General features: G+C 56.6%; 3 protein-coding genes across 3 annotated transcripts; 2 read left to right on the top strand and 1 right to left on the bottom strand.

The window, feature by feature from the left end:
* Window positions 1–3401: 3401 nt before the first annotated feature.
* Window positions 3402–5742, bottom strand: LOC309417576 (feather keratin-like). The gene has a single exon (XM_082015088.1). It carries the CDS (start codon window positions 3779–3781, stop codon window positions 3467–3469), a length of 315 nt encoding a protein of 104 aa, XP_081871214.1. The 5' UTR covers window positions 3782–5742; the 3' UTR covers window positions 3402–3466.
* Window positions 5743–8844: 3102 nt separating this feature from the next.
* On the top strand, window positions 8845–11003 carry LOC309402731 (feather keratin-like). The gene has a single exon (XM_081996651.1). The coding sequence runs from the start codon at window positions 9386–9388 to the stop codon at window positions 9698–9700; it is 315 nt and encodes a 104-aa protein (XP_081852777.1). The 5' UTR covers window positions 8845–9385; the 3' UTR covers window positions 9701–11003.
* Window positions 11004–13166: 2163 nt separating this feature from the next.
* Window positions 13167–13475, top strand: LOC309417841 (feather keratin-like; the record flags this gene model as incomplete). Its single annotated transcript, XM_082015411.1, has 1 exon — window positions 13167–13475. The coding sequence occupies one exon, from the start codon at window positions 13167–13169 to the stop codon at window positions 13473–13475; it is 309 nt and encodes a 102-aa protein (XP_081871537.1).
* Window positions 13476–18579: the final 5104 nt, after the last annotated feature.

The raw sequence follows: 18579 nt of genomic DNA on the forward strand, positions 1-18579 counted from the left end.
GTGTGTGGTGTGGTGGGGCCCTGGAAGAGAGGCTGTTGAGGAGGAGGAGGGGCGCGGGGGTGCGACGGGCGGTGTTGAGGAAGGGCAAGGGAGTGAGGAGGCCTGTTGTGGGGCAGTGGGGAGCGTGGCGGTGGGGAGGCGTCTGGGCTGCTGAGGCTGGGGGCAGAGGGTTCTGGAGGAGGCAGGCCAGGTAGGACAGGAGACGAAGGGGAAGGGGGTTCAAGCTCACCTGGTTGAGCGTGGAGGAGAAGGCGTCAGGAGAAGTGTGTGAGGGAGAGAGGCGCCGGGCGGGCTTTTATGCTGGTCCCCAAACGCCCGAGGAAGTGACACAGCCTTTGCGCATGACGGCCCTTTGCGGCAAGCAGCTCTCGCATGCCACAGCCTCGTGTGTAATGAGCTGGGGTGTGTTTTCCTTCCCACAACTCTCCATTTTCATGTCCTCCTCTCCCGGACACGTCTATCATGCCCTGGCGGCAGCTTTTAAGTGAGAGTCGGTATTCGGGAGGATTTGCATGGAAAGTGCATGTCAGGGCATTGTTCATACGTGGCCAAAGCATAGGAGTGGTGGGGTGTCGTCAGTGAGGTCACCCTGTGACATTCGTGTGCTGTGGTTTGCAGGTGAGAGGCCCCCCTTTCCTCTCAGGCCTGGCAGGCTGGTCAGGTCTAGCTGGTCTACGGCTACGGCTTTGGAGGCCGGGGCTGCTTCAGTGGCAGAAGAGGCTGCTACCCTTGCCAAGGCCTTCTACACCACCCCTGACAGCCACCACCCAGACCCTGGAAGCCACGGTGGGGACTGATTATGCAATTCCAGCCCCTTCCTGGCACATGTGTTCACCGTCCACGGTTGCTCCTCTCAAGGCACCACGCAAGCAGGGAAGGGGTCCAGCCTGGGCTGCCTGCATACATGGCCCGTGTATCTCCTCCTCTTTGCCCACTTCCTTCTTTGCTTCGCCATTTCTGCTGTTTCCATCACTTTGTGATGCATCCAGCATCTCACAAGACAAAGGCCACTGGGAAAATCTGGTGTGCCGTTCCAGCCACAGGGCCAGAAGACCTCGAGGCTCTGGCAAAAGCTACTGCACACGAATGACCTCGGCTGGTGGCCTCCCTATTTGCACCTCAGTTTGGTGCACTCCGCCGTGGCGCTCCTGCCTTTTCACTTTTTTGCCTCAGTAAAGTTCTCCTGTATTCCAGCGTGACACGCCTGCTGTACATTTCTTCTTCTGAGGGTCTTCAACGTCACCCGGCACAAAGCCAGGGCTCAAGAGGCCATCTGCGTGGGTGCGCAGCAGTCTTGTGATCAGCCTACTTCGTGCTTGGCAAAGCCGTGACATCGCAATACAACCAGAGAGATTGCTGCCGACAACTGTGGGTGAGTGCCCCAAGGTGCCAAGAGCTCTTCTGGGAAGCATGTCACCAACAGCAGACTGGAACAAGTCTGCCTTTCAGCTCATGACATAAGCCCTTCAGTTGGCCAAACACAGGCTGGGGTACAGTAATGCTCATCTGGCCGTGCCTCTGATGCAATCTGCCCTTATCAGCACACTCTTAACCAACTTCCTTCCCAGCACCACTCTCCAACACTAACAAGAAATAGGCTGAGTGAAGGCGAAAGGAAAGCTGGAATATGCAAAAGAGACAGAAAGGAAGGAGGAAAGGAAGGAGGAGGAACAATGTGTCATTTCCCAACAGGGGTTCAGGACTGGCTTAGAATCACAGAATAGTTTGCTTTGGAAGGGACTTTTCAAGCTCATCTAGTCCAACCACCCTACCATGAGGAGGGACATCTTCAGCTAGGCAAGCCCCTGAGCGGGTTGCTCAGAGCCCCTTCCAAGCTGACCTGGAATGTTTCCAGGGCTGAGGCATCTCTCACCTCTCTGGGCAACCTGGGCCAGGGTTTCAGCACCCTCATTCTCAAAAATTTCTTCCTTAGATCTAGTCTAAATCTGCCCTCTTTTAGTTTGAAACCGTTACCCCTTGTCCTAGTGCAACAGGCCTGTGTGGTCCTGGTAGAGAAGCAGCTGAGTACGAGGCAGCAATGCAGCCTGGCGGCAAAAGAGGCCAAGCGTCTCCAACGCAGCATTGGGAAGAGCGTTGCCAGCAGGTCGGCGGAGGTGATCTTGCTCTCTCTTTGGTGCTGGTGAGGCAGGCGCCATGTGGAGTCATGTGTGCAGCTGGGGGCTCGCCAGGGGAAGGAGGACACGGACTTAGTGGAGCGAGTCAAGTGCAGGGCCACCCAGGGAAGTGCCTGAAGGGACTGGAAGTGCTGAAGGGACTGGAGCATCCTTCCTATGAGGAGAAGCTGTGCAAGCTGGGAGGTTTTTGAGCCAGGATGCCAGGGCGCACAGGGGAGATGTCAATCCACGCATGCAAGTCCCGAGTGAGAGGGAATGAGGACAGGGGAGTCAGATTGTTCTCACCGGTGCCCACGGCCAGGGCACGAGCAAATGAAGAAAGCTGAAAAGACGTGCCCTTTCCTTGAAGAGAAGGCAACCTTTTTCCAGGGTGAGGGTGCTCAAGCAGTGGAACCGGTTGCGCAGACAGGTGTTGGCGTCTCCATCCTTGGAGCTACTGAAAACGTGACGGGACATGGTCCTGGACAGCCTGCTCGAGCTGACCCTGCTGGAGCAAGTTGGGTTGAAGTACATGGTCTCCGGAGGTTCCTTGTGCACTCAGTGATTCTGTTTGCTGTGCTTCTGCTTGCTGTGACGGCCAGAGAGTCGTGCTGGGGAAGAGAGTTGGTCAAGTGCGTGCCATCACGGGGAGCTTGCGTCAGAGGCATGGGTAGAGGCGCAGGAGCGTGCCCAAGCCTTGGTCTGGGCAAGCGAAGGGCTTGTGTCACAGGCTGGAAGCCCCCTGTGCTGCTCTGTGTTATAGTTGTTGCTGGGGACATAGTTCCTAAGAGAGGCCTTGCAGACCTTTTCCCCCCACCCCGACAGCGTCTTGAGCCCTGGTTTTGTGCTGGGTGAGGTTGGAAGAGCCTTGAGAGACGGAAGGAAGAGGAGGCGTCTCAGGCTGGCATGCAAGAGAACTTTATTGAGGGAAAAGAGTGAAACAGCAGGAATGCCAAGTGGAAGGGAGCCAGTCTGAGGTGCAAATAGGGCAACCATCAGCAGAGGTCCCTTGCGTGAGATGGATGTGGCCAGAGCACCGAGGTCTTCCTGCCCCGCTGTGGGAGTGGCACACCGTAGGTCTCTGGCGGTCTTTGTCTTGTGAGGAAGTGGTTGCAGCGGAGAGCAGCGGCCATGGCAGAAGGGACGATGCAAAGAAAGAAGTGGGAGGAGGAGGCACATGGGCCATGTGTGCTGGACCTGGGCTGCTCCCCTTCCCACTTGGTGCCTTGAGGAGAGGAGCCAAGAGCAGGGCGGCAGACCCATATGGCGGCAACGGCCGGAGGTGCATCCTCAAGCCATGCCGTGGCTTCCTGGATGTCGGTGGTGGCTGTCAGGGGTGTTGTCGAGGGCCCTTAGCAGGGGTAGCAGCCTCTTCGGCCACTAAAGCAGCCCAGGCCTCCTAAGCCGTAGCCGTAGCCATAGCCAAAGCCGCCGGAGGAGACGGGCACTCCCTGGGAGCTGAGGACGTTGCCCACGGCAGCCGATGAGGAGGATCCGACGGCGGTGCTCTGGGGGAAGGAGCTGAGGATGGGTCCTGGCAGGGTGACCACCACAGTGGAAGGCTGGATGACGACGCGGGAGTCCTCGCACTGCCTGACACAGGGCTCGTTGCAGCTGTTAGCCAGCGGGGTGGGTCCGCAGGGGCGGCAGAGGTCGTAGCAGGCCATGTGTGTGGTGTGGCGGGGCCCTGGAAGAGAGGCTGTTGAGGAGGAGGAGGGGCGTGGGGGTGCGAGGGGCGGTGTTGAAGAAGGGCAAGGGAGTGGGGAGGCCTGTTGTGGGGCAGTGGGGAGCGTGGCGGTGGGGAGGCGTCTGGGCTGCTGAGGCTGGGGGCAGAGGGTTCTGGAGGAGGCAGGCCAGGTAGGACAGGAGACGGAGGGGAAGGGGGTTCAAGCTCACCTGGTTGAGCGTGGAGGAGAAGGCGTCAGGAGAAGTGTGTGAGGGAGAGAGGCGCCGGGCGGGCTTTTATGCTGGTCCCCGAGGGGGCGGGGCGGCCTTTGCGCATGACGGCCTTTTGCAGCAAGCGGCTCTTGCATGCCACAGCCTGGCAGGCTGTGAGGTGGGGTGTGTTTCCCTTCCCGCAATGCTGCAATTTCATGTCCTTTGCTTGAAGACGTGTCCACGTGGGCCCTGGCGGCAGCTTTTAAGTGCGAGTATTAGAGGCCAAAGGCTTGGTGTTGATGGCACATGTCAGGACAGGCCGAAGACGTGACCGGAGCGTAGGAGAGGTGGGGTGTCATCGGTGAGGTCATCCTGTGGCACTTGTGTGCTGTGGTTTGCGGGTGCATTGTGAAGAGGGGCCCCCATTTCCTCGCAGCCCTGGCAGGCCGGTCTGGGCTTTGGAGGTGTGGCGGGCGTGAGGCGCTGCCCCTTCCATCACGTTCAGTCCCTCCCTGCCTGGCTCCCAGCTCGCTCAGGCTGTTTTGAGGCCTGGCCTTTCCCGTTGGGCGTGCTGTGTGCGTGTCTTGGTGCCCCTCTTGCTCGTAAGGTCGTAGCTGGGAGAAAGGGGGCTGCCTGCTTGGGTTATGCCCCCTTGGTGCCATCGCTGGGGGTGGTAGTGCAAGCGGGCAGAGGAGGGCTGCTTGCGAGAGCCGGCCGTGGTCGTGGCAGCCCTGGTTCAGAGCTCGCAAGCCCTGTGACGTGGGGAGTCCTGCGACGCTCCCCAAAGCCTTGTGCTGGCCCTTGCGTAGCGCAGCGCTCCCCTTAGCTGGGCCGGCACATGTGCAGCCTGGGCTGTGGCGGGACACAGTGCTTGGTGTGGATCACGTCACAAGGGCAGGTGGGTTTCTGGAGAGCCCGTGAGTGTGGCCAGAGGCAGAGGGGGAGTGGGAGCAGCAGGCAGGCAGAGGATTTGGTGAGCCAGGGCCTTTGGGGTCTTTGGGGTCTGGAGCACATGTCTTATGAGGAGCGGCTGAGGGAACTGGGGTTGTTTAGTCTGGAGAAGAGGAGGCTGAGGGGAGACCTTATCGCTCTCTACAACTACCTGAAAGGGGGTTGTGGCGATGAGGGTGTTGGTCTCTTCTCCCAAGTAACTAGTGATAGGACGAGAGGAAATGGCCTCAAGTTGCGCCAGGGGAGGTTTAGATTGGATATTAGGAAAAATTTCTTCACTGAGAGGGTGGTCAGGCATTGGAACAGGCTGCCCAGGGAGGTGGTGGAGTCGCCATCCCTGGAAGTGTTCAAAAAACGTGTGGATGTGGCGCTTCAGGACATGGTTTAGGGGAAATGGTGGTTCTGGATTAATGGTTGGACTTGATGATCTTGAAGGTCCTTTCCAACCTAGTGATTCTGTGATTCTGTGATTCTCTGATTTTAGCTGGGGTGAGTGCTGAGGGGTGAGGCCACTGGTCTGAACAGGGACTGGCGGGTAGAAGGAGGATGTGGAGACTGCAGAGGACATGGGAGGCGAGCCTGCAGCACGTGGCTGCAGAGCCGAGGCCCTGGTGGTGGTTGGACGCAGGCCGAAGGGTGGATGAACGGCAAGGCCTGCCCCAGTTCAGCCCAGGTGAGTGTTTTGCAGGCCGTCTCTCAGGAAATGAGGTGAGCCGTGTTTTCCTTCCCACAACACTGCGTTGTCATGTCCTCCTCTCACAGACATGTCCATGTGGCCCTGCCGGCATCTTCTAAGTGAGAGTAGGGTTCTGGAGGATTTGCATGGAAGATGCCGGTCATGGCTTTTGGCAGAAGCGTCTAACGCATTGGAGAGTTGGGGTGTCATCAGTGAGGTGATCTTGTGGCACTCAAGTGATGTTTGCAGGTGCGTTGTGACAGGGAGGCTGCTATTTCCTCATCCCTGGAACACTGCTCAGGGCTTTGCAGGTGTATGAGTCGTTAGGCACTGCCCCTTCCATGGCTTTTGCTCCCTCCCTGCCTGGCTCCCAGCTCGCTATGCCTGTAGCGTACGTTCCTACGCCTGTAGGAAAGGAAGGCAGGAGGCCGGCATGGCAGAGGCAAGTCCTGCTGGGCAAACTACAGGGCAAGAAGGAAATGCACAGGCAGTGGAAGCAGGGACAGGTTTTCTGGGATGAGTACAGGGACACTTTGTGGTTCTGTAGTGATGAGGTCAGGAGGGCCAAGGCATGGCTGGAGCTGAACGTGTCAAGCGACGCACAGAACAATAAGAAGGTCTTCTACAGGTATCTCAGCCAGAAAAGGAAGGTCAAAAAAAGCGTACCCCCCTTGATGAGCAAGAGAGGTAAGCACAGATGAGGAGAAGGCTGAGGTACTCGATGACTTCTTTGCCTCACTCTTCACTGGTGGTGTCTCTTCCCACACCTCTCCAGTGGCTGGACTGCAAGACGGGACTGGAGGACCAAAGTCTGTCCCACTGTAAGAGAAGATCAGGTTTGAGGCCACCTGAGAAACCTGAACATAGAAAAGTCTATGGGACCTGATGAGATGCATCCCAGGGTCCTGCGGGAATTGGCTGATGTAGTTGCCAAACCACTCTCCATGACATTTGAAAAGTCATAGCAGTCAGGTAGAGTCCCTGGAGACTGGAAAAAGGGAAACATTGCACCCATTTTCAAAAAAGGGAGCAAGGAGGCCCCTGGGAGCTACCGACCCATCAGCCTCAGCTCTGTGCCTGGGAAGATCATGGAACAGATCCTCCTAGAAGCTATGCCAAGGCACATGGAGGACAGGGAGGTGATTCGAGACAGCCAGCATGGCTGCACCAAGGGCAGATCCTGCCTGACCAACCGAATGGCCTTCTAGGATGGAGTGACCGCATCAGTGGACAAGGGAAGAGCGATGGATGTCGCCTCTCTGGACTTCTGTAAGGCCTTTGACACGGTCCCCCACAACATCCTTCTCTCCAAATTGGAGAGAGATGGATATGGTGGGTGGACTGTTGGGTGGATGAGGAATTGCTTGGATGGTCGCACCCAGAGGGTGGTGGTCAATGGCTCAATGTCCAGATGGAGATCGGTGACAAGTGGTGTCCCTCAGGGTTCCACACTGGGACAAGTACTCCTTAATTATCTTCATCCATGACATAGCCAGTGGGATCGAGTGTACCCTCAGCACGTTTGCAGACGACACCAAGCTGAGTGGTGTGGTTGACATGCCTGAGGGATGGGATCCATCGAGAGGGACCCAGGCAACGTTAAGGAATGGGCCCGTGTGAACCACATGAGGGTCAACAAGGCCAAGTGCATGGTCCTGCACCTGGGTCGGGGCAACCGCCGGTATCAGCACAAGGCTGGGGGATGAAGGGATGGAGAGCAGCCCTGCCGAAAGGGACTTGGGAATCCTGGGGGATGAAAAGCTGCACATGAGCGGGAAATGTGCACTTGTAGCCCTGAAAGTTGCATCCAGAGCAGCGTGGCCAGCAGGGCGAGGGATTCTGCCCCTTTGCTCTGCTCTGCTCTGCTCTGCTCTGCTCTGCTCTGGTGAGATGCCCCTGCAGTGCTGCGTCCAGCTCTGGAGCACTCAGCACACGGAGATACACGGACCTGTTGGAGTGGGGCCAGAGGAGGCCACAAAAACATTCAGAGGGCTGGAACAGCTCTGCTGTGAGGACACGCTGAGGAAGTTAGGGTTATTAAGCCTGGAGCAGAGAAGGCTCCGGGGAGACCTTCTTGCAGCCTTCCCGTCCTTAAAGGGGGCTGATAAGAAAGATGGGGACAGACATTTTAGCAGGGCCTGTAGCGATAGGACAAGGGTAATGGTTTTAAACTGAAAGAGGGCAGATTTAGATTAGATGTAAGGAAGACATTTGTGACAGTGAGGGTTCTGAAACCCTGGCCCAGGTTGCCCAGAGACGTGGTAGATGCCCCAGCCCTGGAAACATTCCAGGTCAGCTTGGACGGGGCTCTGAGCAACCTGCTCTAGTTGTAGATGTTCTGGCTTATTGCAGGGGGGTTGGACTGAGTGGCCTTGAAAGGTCCCTTCCGACCCAAAGATTCCATGATTCTATGACTTGGAGGGGGAAGAGAGGCAGGGAAAATGCCCTCATTAAATAACAGACCCCCAAAAGCTGCAATCAATAAATATGTCAACAGACCCTGCACTTCTTGCCCATGCTGCACGGTGCCAGAGACACCCATGCGGGGTCCCCGCTCTTGGCCCCATCTTGCTGTGGTCTCCAGCCCAACCGCCTGGCAGTCCCCATGACACCATCTTCCCTCACAGTGGGGTCCTGGGGACACCCACACAGAGTCCCGTGTCCCCGGCCCCCTTTGCTGCCAAGACTCTGGGCAACCCATGAAGGGGCCCAGCTCACCACTCACCTTGATGTGGGGTTCTCAGTTGTCCCAAGGGTGGGCCCTTGTCGCATGGTCTGCCTGGCAGCACGACATCCATTCCACTTACGTGGCAGTCCCCAGGCCATGGTCTCACCTTGCCATTGAGTCCCCAACTGATCCCTTGACAGAGATCCTCAGCCACCTTCCCCTCTTCACTGCAGTGCTCCGCAGTGACCCATGCAGGGGGTCTGCGGACCACCATCCTCCCTGCTGCTGGGGCCCTGGACCACCTGTGCAGGGGACCCCAAGCCACCATCCCTCTGCTCTGAGGTCACAAGACGGGCGTAGCGGGCTGGCGGCAAGGCAGGGACAGACCGAATGCGATGGAAGCGGCAGCGCCTCACACCCAGTACAGCTGCCAAGACCTGACCAGCCTGCCAGGCCTGAGAGGAAAGGGGGGCCTCTCACCTGCAAACCACAGCACACGAATGTCACGGGGTGACCTCACTGACGACACCCCACCACTCCTATGCTTTGGCCACGTATGAACAATGCCCTGACATGCACTTTCCATGCAAATCCTCCCGAATACCGACTCTCACTTAAAAGCTGCCGCCAGGGCATGATAGACGTGTCCGGGAGAGGAGGACATGAAAATGGAGAGTTGTGGGAAGGAAAACACACCCCAGCTCATTACACACGAGGCTGTGGCATGCGAGAGCTGCTTGCCGCAAAGGGCCGTCATGCGCAAAGGCTGTGTCACTTCCTCGGGCGTTTGGGGACCAGCATAAAAGCCCGCCCGGCGCCTCTCTCCCTCACACACTTCTCCTGACGCCTTCTCCTCCACGCTCAACCAGGTGAGCTTGAACCCCCTTCCCCTCCGTCTCCTGTCCTACCTGGCCTGCCTCCTCCAGAACCCTCTGCCCCCAGCCTCAGCAGCCCAGACGCCTCCCCACCGCCACGCTCCCCACTGCCCCACAACAGGCCTCCCCACTCCCTTGCCCTTCTTCAACACCGCCCCTCGCACCCCCACGCCCCTCCTCCTCCTCAACAGCCTCTCTTCCAGGGCCCCGCCACACCACACACATGGCCTGCTACGACCTCTGCCGCCCCTGCGGACCCACCCCGCTGGCTAACAGCTGCAACGAGCCCTGTGTCAGGCAGTGCGAGGACTCCCGCGTCGTCATCCAGCCTTCCACCGTGGTGGTCACCCTGCCAGGACCCATCCTCAGCTCCTTCCCCCAGAGCACCGCCGTCGGATCCTCCTCATCGGCTGCCGTGGGCAACGTCCTCAGCTCCCAGGGAGTGCCCGTCTCCTCCGGCGGCTTTGGCTATGGCTACGGCTACGGCTTAGGAGGCCTGGGCTGCTTTAGTGGCCGAAGAGGCTGCTACCCCTGCTAAGGGCCCTCGACAACACCCCTGACAGCCACCACCGACATCCAGGAAGCCACGGCATGGCTTGAGGATGCACCTCCGGCCGTTGCCGCCATATGGGTCTGCCGCCCTGCTCTTGGCTCCTCTCCTCAAGGCACCAAGTGGGAAGGGGACCAGCCCAGGTCCAGCACACATGGCCCATGTGCCTCCTCCTCCCACTTCTTTCTTTGCATCGTCCCTTCTGCCATGGCCGCTGCTCTCCGCTGCAACCACTTCCTCACAAGACAAAGACCGCCAGAGACCTACGGTGTGCCACTCCCACAGCGGGGCAGGAAGACCTCGGTGCTCTGGCCACATCCATCTCACGCAAGGGACCTCTGCTGATGGTTGCCCTATTTGCACCTCAGACTGGCTCCCTTCCACTTGGCATTCCTGCTGTTTCACTCTTTTCCCTCAATAAAGTTCTCTTGCATGCCAGCCTGAGACGCCTCCTCTTCCTTCCGTCTCTCAAGGCTCTTCCAACCTCACCCAGCACAAAACCAGGGCTCAAGACGCTGTCGGGGTGGGGGGAAAAGGTCTGCAAGGCCTCTCTTAGGAACTATGTCCCCAGCAACAACTATAACACAGAGCAGCACAGGGGGCTTCCAGCCTGTGACACAAGCCCTTCGCTTGCCCAGACCAAGGCTTGGGCACGCTCCTGCGCCTCTACCCATGCCTCTGACGCAAGCTCCCCGTGATGGCACGCACTTGACCAACTCTCTTCCCCAGCACGACTCTCTGGCCGTCACAGCAAGCAGAAGCACAGCAAACAGAATCACTGAGTGCACAAGGAACCTCCGGAGACCATGTACTTCAACCCAACTTGCTCCAGCAGGGTCAGCTCGAGCAGGCTGTCCAGGACCATGTCCCGTCACGTTTTCAGTAGCTCCAAGGATGGAGACGCCAACACCTGTCTGCGCAACCGGTTCCACTGCTTGAGCACCCTCACCCTGGAAAAAGGTTGCCTTCTCTTCAAGGAAAGGGCACGTCTTTTCAGCTTTCTCCATTTGCTCGTGCCCTGGCCGTGGGCACCGGTGAGAACAATCTGACTCCCCTGTCCTCATTCCCTCTCACTCGGGACTTGCATGCGTGGATTGACATCTCCCCTGTGCGCCCTGGCATCCTGGCTCAAAAACCTCCCAGCTTGCACAGCTTCTCCTCATAGGAAGGATGCTCCAGTCCCTTCAGCACTTCCAGTCCCTTCAGGCACTTCCCTGGGTGGCCCTGCACTTGACTCGCTCCACTAAGTCCGTGTCCTCCTTCCCCTGGCGAGCCCCCAGCTGCACACATGACTCCACATGGCGCCTGCCTCACCAGCACCGAAGAGAGAGCAAGATCACCTCCGCCGACCTGCTGGCAACGCTCTTCCCAATGCTGCGTTGGAGACGCTTGGCCTCTTTTGCCGCCAGGCTGCATTGCTGCCTCGTACTCAGCTGCTTCTCTACCAGGACCACACAGGCCTGTTGCACTAGGACAAGGGGTAACGGTTTCAAACTAAAAGAGGGCAGATTTAGACTAGATCTAAGGAAGAAATTTTTGAGAATGAGGGTGCTGAAACCCTGGCCCAGGTTGCCCAGAGAGGTGAGAGATGCCTCAGCCCTGGAAACATTCCAGGTCAGCTTGGAAGGGGCTCTGAGCAACCCGCTCAGGGGCTTGCCTAGCTGAAGATGTCCCTCCTCATGGTAGGGTGGTTGGACTAGATGAGCTTGAAAAGTCCCTTCCAAAGCAAACTATTCTGTGATTCTAAGCCAGTCCTGAACCCCTGTTGGGAAATGACACATTGTTCCTCCTCCTTCCTTTCCTCCTTCCTTTCTGTCTCTTTTGCATATTCCAGCTTTCCTTTCGCCTTCACTCAGCCTATTTCTTGTTAGTGTTGGAGAGTGGTGCTGGGAAGGAAGTTGGTTAAGAGTGTGCTGATAAGGGCAGATTGCATCAGAGGCACGGCCAGATGAGCATTACTGTACCCCAGCCTGTGTTTGGCCAACTGAAGGGCTTATGTCATGAGCTGAAAGGCAGACTTGTTCCAGTCTGCTGTTGGTGACATGCTTCCCAGAAGAGCTCTTGGCACCTTGGGGCACTCACCCACAGTTGTCGGCAGCAATCTCTCTGGTTGTATTGCGATGTCACGGCTTTGCCAAGCACGAAGTAGGCTGATCACAAGACTGCTGCGCACCCACGCAGATGGCCTCTTGAGCCCTGGCTTTGTGCCGGGTGACGTTGAAGACCCTCAGAAGAAGAAATGTACAGCAGGCGTGTCACGCTGGAATACAGGAGAACTTTACTGAGGCAAAAAAGTGAAAAGGCAGGAGCGCCACGGCGGAGTGCGCCAAACTGAGGTGCAAATAGGGAGGCCACCAGCCGAGGTCATTCGTGTGCAGTAGCTTTTGCCAGAGCCTCGAGGTCTTCTGGCCCTGTGGCTGGAACGGCACACCAGATTTTCCCAGTGGCCTTTGTCTTGTGAGATGCTGGATGCATCACAAAGTGATGGAAACAGCAGAAATGGCGAAGCAAAGAAGGAAGTGGGCAAAGAGGAGGAGATACACGGGCCATGTATGCAGGCAGCCCAGGCTGGACCCCTTCCCTGCTTGCGTGGTGCCTTGAGAGGAGCAACCGTGGACGGTGAACACATGTGCCAGGAAGGGGCTGGAATTGCATAATCAGTCCCCACCGTGGCTTCCAGGGTCTGGGTGGTGGCTGTCAGGGGTGGTGTAGAAGGCCTTGGCAAGGGTAGCAGCCTCTTCTGCCACTGAAGCAGCCCCGGCCTCCAAAGCCGTAGCCGTAGACCAGCTAGACCTGACCAGCCTGCCAGGCCTGAGAGGAAAGGGGGGCCTCTCACCTGCAAACCACAGCACACGAATGTCACAGGGTGACCTCACTGACGACACCCCACCACTCCTATGCTTTGGCCACGTATGAACAATGCCCTGACATGCACTTTCCATGCAAATCCTCCCGAATACCGACTCTCACTTAAAAGCTGCCACCAGGGCATGATAGACGTGTCCGGGAGAGGAGGACATGAAAATGGAGAGTTGTGGGAAGGAAAACACACCCCAGCTCATTACACACGAGGCTGTGGCATGCGAGAGCTGCTTGCCGCAAAGGGCCGTCATGCGCAAAGGCTGTGTCACTTCCTCGGGCGTTTGGGGACCAGCATAAAAGCCCGCCCGGCGCCTCTCTCCCTCACACACTTCTCCTGACGCCTTCTCCTCCACGCTCAACCAGGTGAGCTTGAACCCCCTTCCCCTTCGTCTCCTGTCCTACCTGGCCTGCCTCCTCCAGAACCCTCTGCCCCCAGCCTCAGCAGCCCAGACGCCTCCCCACCGCCACGCTCCCCACTGCCCCACAACAGGCCTCCCCACTCCCTTGCCCTTCCTCAACACCGCCCCTCGCACCCCCGCGCCCCTCCTCCTCCTCAACAGCCTCTCTTCCAGGGCCCCGCCACACCACACACATGGCCTGCTACGACCTCTGCCGCCCCTGCGGACCCACCCCGCTGGCTAACAGCTGCAACGAGCCCTGTGTCAGGCAGTGCGAGGACTCCCGCGTCGTCATCCAGCCTTCCACCGTGGTGGTCACCCTGCCAGGACCCATCCTCAGCTCCTTCCCCCAGAGCACCGCCGTCGGATCCTCCTCATCGGCTGCCGTGGGCAACGAACTCAGCTCCCAGGGAGTGCCCGTCTCCTCCGGCGGCTTCGGCTACGGCTATGGCTTAGGAGGCCTGGGCTGCTTTAGTGGCCGAAGAGGCTGCTACCCCTGCTAAGGGCCCTCCACAAAACCCCTGATAGCCACCCCCCACACCCGGGAAGTCACAACACAGATGGAGGACGCACATCAGGCCCTTCCTGGCACGTGGGTTTGCCTTCCACACTTCCTCCTCTCAAGGCACCAAGCAAGCAGGGAAGGGCCCAGCCTCGACTGCCCCGACACATGGCCCAGGTACCTCCTCCTCTTCTGCCACTTCCTTCTTTGCATCGCCCCTTCTGCTGTGTCACGTACTCCCTGCTGCAAGCACATTGGCCAATGGTCGCCCTACGTGTACCTCAGACCGGCTGCCTCCCACTCGGCCCTCCTGCCTTTTCACCGTGTTTTTCCCTGAATAAATTTCTGCATCCCGGCCTGGAGCGCCTCCACGTCCTTTCTTTTCCCCAGGCTCTGCCAACTTCACCCAGCACAAAGCCGGCTCTCAAGAGGCCATTGGGTTGGTGGAAAAGGGCCACGCGGCCTCTCTTAGGAAGTGTGTCCCCAGCAACACCACCCACTGGAAGCTGGGAGGGGACACAGCCAGGACAGCTGACCCGGGCTGGCAAAAGAGATATTCCCTACCAGACTATGTCATTCCCCGTACATAATGTACGTTATGGCCTCAAGTTGCGCCTCATTATGGCCCAGTACATTATGGCCTCAAGTTGCGCCAGGGGAGGTTTAGATTGGATATTAGGAAAAATTTCTTCACTGAGAGAGTGGTCAGGCATTGGAACAGGCTGCCTAGGGAGGTGGTGGAGTCACCATCTCTGGAAGTGTTCAAAAAACGTGTGGATGTGGCGCTTCACGACATGGTTTAGGGGACATGGTGGCGCTGGATTGATGGGTGGACTTGATGATCTTGAAGGTCCTTTCCAACCTAGTGATTTTGTGATTCTGTGATAAACTGGAGTTAGCCGGGAGGCGGGAATCGCTGCTCAGGGATGGGCTGTCGATCACCGGGTGGTGAGCAATTGCTGTATTGGGCATCACTTGTTCTTGTCATTCCTTCATACGTATTATTCTTCTTGTTAGCGTTGTTGTTTCCTTCTCTCTTGCTGTCCTATTAGACTGCTTTTATCTCAACCCACAAGTTTTTCCCAATTCTCTCCCCCGTCCCACTGGGGGAGGGGGGACTGGGCGAGCAGCTGCGTGGTGCTTAGTTGCCGGCTGGGGCTAAACCATGGCAGCTGGCCCCTTCCTGGCTCCCTTGCTCGCTGTCTGGAGAGCAGGAGTGTGGCCCAAAGCCCAGTTGGAGGCAAGTCTCAAGTGGTGTAACCCAGGGCTCGGATCCGTGGGGCCAGCACTGTTCAATATCCTGATCAGTGACTTGGGCTGTGGGGTGGAGTGCCCCTTCAGCAAGTTGACAGATGATAATCCTCATTTTAAAAGGTAAAAGCGGAAGGCCCGGGTTAACTACCACCCAGTCAGTGTCACCTCTGTGTTTGGCAAGATCATGAAGCAAATCCTCCTGGAAACCGTGCCAAGACACGTGGAAAATGGAGAGGAGATTGCTGACGGCCAACATGTCTTCACGGAGGTCAGATGGTGTCTGAGAAATTCAGTGGCCTTCTACAATGGACCTACAGCACTGGTGGGTAAGGGAAGAGCAACTGATGTCATCTACCTGGACTTGTGGAAATCATGTGATACCGTCCCACATAACACCCTTGTCTCTAAACTTGAGAGATGAGGATCTGTTGGGTAGACCACAGAATCGTTAAGGTTGGGAAGGACCTTCAAGATCATCAAGTCCAACCATTAATCCAGCGCCACCATGTCCCCTAGTACATGTCCTGAAGTGCCACATCCACACATTTTTTGAACACTCCCATGCATGGTGACTCCACCACCTCCCTGGGCAGCCTGTTTGTCCTGGTTTCAGCCAGGATAGAGCTGGTTTTCCTCACAGAAGCTAGTGTGAGACTGTGTTTTGGATTTGGGATGAGGAACTGTTGATAATGTGCTGATGTTTTGGGTTGTTGCTGAGCCGTCAAGGACAGTCCAGCTTCTTGTGCTGGCCTGCCAGCGAGCAGGCTGGGGGTGCACGGGAAGCTGGGAGGGGACACAGCTGGGACAGCTGACCCAGGCTGGCCAAAGAGATATTCCATACCATACGACGTCATGCCCAGTACATAAACTGGAGTTGGCCGGGGGGGCGGAAATCGCTGCTCGGGGACGGGCTGTCGATCACGGGGTGGTGAGCAATTTCTGTATTGGGCATCACTTGTTCTTATACATTCCTTTGTTGGTATTATCATTATTGTTCCCTTCTTTCTTTCTGTCCTATTAAACCGTGTTTATCTCAACCCACGAGGTTTTTCCTAATTCTCTCCCCCGTCCCGCTGTGGGAGGGAGAGTGAGCGAGCGGCTGCGTGGTGCTTAGTTGCCGGCTGGGGCTAAACCACGACAGTCCTTTTTGGCGCCCAACGTGGGGCCCGAGGCTTGAGATAATAACGGTTGCAGGTCACAATATCAGTTTGATTTGCATCATGCTCTCGTCTTTGCTGTACATGTTAAGGATCGGTGTTGGTTTCTGCGGGCTGCTGTACTCTGCAATGATTAGTAATGTCTCGCCTGTGAATTTTGTTTTTAGAGCAGTGACCTTGAGCTTAATGTGGTATCATCTGAGCTCTGTACTAAAGCCGTTACTGTATTTTGGCTACAGTCTTGTGGAGACGATTAGCAATTATACTTCTGCCTCTGAAAGGTTTTTTATGGAGGAAATGCAGAATGGTACCTTTGATACCCTCTATCATAACATTTCCTCCTTCATCACAATAATTTTTCAGTATTTTGAACACCCTTGGCTGGTTAAAATACCTCTATTGCTACTTCTGGGGAACATGGTTTCAGTTTTGTCTAAGGTTGGCAAGCAATTTAAGAATATCACCCGGAGATCTGCCCCAAGGCTGGATAGTTATGAATGGCAGGGTGTGTGGAACAGCATGGGCAAATGCCTGGGGCGGTGGGCACCTCCGGTGTTTTGGAGCTTCACTCCCGAACAAGTGCAGAATCCTGATAAACTAGCAGAATATCTGGAAGAAGTATGCTGTCAGCCTGGCAGCTCCAAGGAGACACAAATCATTGCCATGTGCTGGGGCCTGGCCCATGCCTACCGAACCCTATTTAACACTGTGCAAAGGGGAGAGGGGCTCTCTGGGTCTGATGGCAATGTGGCAGGCACTGTGACTACTCCAACGTCTGTAGCAGGCACTGTCACTACTCCAACCCCCACGGCGGGCACTGCCACTACTCCAACCCCCACGGCGGGCACTGTAGCTACTCAGACTGTTGCAGCTGAACCAGAGGACCAGCCCATCCCGGTATCAGTTGCCCCTGTACAAAAGAAGAAATCTTGGAAGCGGAAGTCAGCTCGTTTAGTAAGGGAGGAGGAAGATCCTGCTAAGAAGGAGCCAGAGGAAGAGAGTGAGGAGGCAGAGTGCTCTGAAGCAGGGCCATCACAAGCACGGAAGAGGGAAGAGAGCGAGTCATCGCTTGAGGAGGAGGAAGAGGAAGAACTTATAAAAGAGACGGTAACTACCCGATCTCTATCCCTGAGTGAATTGCGAGATATGCGAAAGGATTTCAGCCGTCGTCCAGGTGAGCACATTGTCACCTGGCTGCTCCGATGCTGGGATAATGGGGCCAGTAGCCTGGAATTAGAGGGTAGGGAAGCCAAGCAGCTGGGATCCCTTTCTAGGGAAGGGGGCATTGACAAAGCAATTGGAAAAGGTGCACAAGTCCTCAGCCTCTGGAGACGACTCCTGTCGGGTGTGAAGGAAAGGTATCCCTTCAAGGAAGATGTTCTATGTCACCCAGGCAAGTGGACCACCATGGAGAAAGGTATCCAGTACCTGAGGGAGCTAGCGGTGCTGGAAGTGATTTATGGTGACTTGGACAATGGACAATCATCCAAAGATCCAGATGAAGTCAATTGCACGCAACCTATGTGGCGGAAGTTTGTACGGAGTGCACCATCATCATATGCCAACTCATTAGCAGTAATGGCCTGGAAGGACGGAGAGAGACCAACGGTGGATGAATTGGCTGGCCAACTCCGGCAATACGAAGAAAGTCTCTCTTCCTCCCTACGGGCCTGCGTCTCTGCTATAGAGAAACTGTCCCGAGAGTTCCGGCAATTCAAAGAGGATATGCCCTACCCTCCACCCATACGGACCAGTGTCTCAGCCATTAGGAGTAAGCGCTCTTCTGTTCAAGAGAGAAGATATAGAGGATACACACCACGAGCCACCCTGTGGTTTCAATTGCGTGACTACGGAGAGGACATGAGGAGGTGGGATGGAAAACCTACCTCGACCCTAGAGGCACGAATACGCGAGCTGCAAGGAAAAACAATTACAAAAGGGGGTTCAGGTTCCTCGAGGAAAATCGTCGCTCCACTTTCCAGTGGGCAGCTTCCCAGAAAGAATAGAAGAGCTGATCTCACCTCTGATCCTCTTGAAGGGACTTCTGATTCCTATTTACAAGAAGTGGGTAACGAGTACTATGAGCCGGATTAGAGGGGCCCTGCCTCCAGCCAGGCGGAGGAGAGGGACAACCGAGTTTATTGGACTGTGTGGATTAGATGGCCTGGCACGTCAGACCCACAGGAATATAAGGCTTTAGTGGACACCGGTGCACAATGTACCCTGATGCCATCAAGCCATATAGGGGCAGAACCCATCTGTATTTCTGGAGTGTCAGGGGGATCCCAACAGCTGACTGTACTGGAGGCTGAAGTGAGCCTAACTGGGAATGAGTGGCAGAAGCACCCCATTGCGACTGGCCCGGAGGCTCCGTGCATCCTGGGCATAGACTACCTCAGCAGAGGGTATTTCAAGGATCCAAAAGGGTACCGGTGGGCTTTTGGTATAGCTGCCTTGGAGACGGAAGAAATTAAACAGCTGTCCACCTTGCCTGGTCTCTCAGAGGACCCTTCTGTGGTGGGGTTGCTCAGGGTCAAAGAACAACAGGTGCCGATCGCTACCACAACAGTGCACCGGCGGCAATATCGCACCAACAGAGACTCCCTGATCCCCATCCATGAGCTGATTCGTCGGCTGGAGAGCCAAGGAGTGATCAGCAAGACTCACTCACCCTTCAACAGCCCCATATGGCCA

The sequence above is a fragment of the Phaethon aethereus genome, assembly GCF_964289735.1.
Source record: "Phaethon aethereus genome assembly, chromosome: 2".
Taxonomy (NCBI): Eukaryota; Metazoa; Chordata; class Aves; order Phaethontiformes; family Phaethontidae; genus Phaethon; species Phaethon aethereus.

Bases quoted from the DNA above. Each gene is read 5' to 3' on its own strand.
- LOC309417576 (XM_082015088.1), bottom strand. From the start codon at position 3,781: ATGGCCTGCTACGACCTCTGCCGCCCCTGCGGACCCACCCCGCTGGCT.
- LOC309402731 (XM_081996651.1), top strand. From the start codon at position 9,386: ATGGCCTGCTACGACCTCTGCCGCCCCTGCGGACCCACCCCGCTGGCT.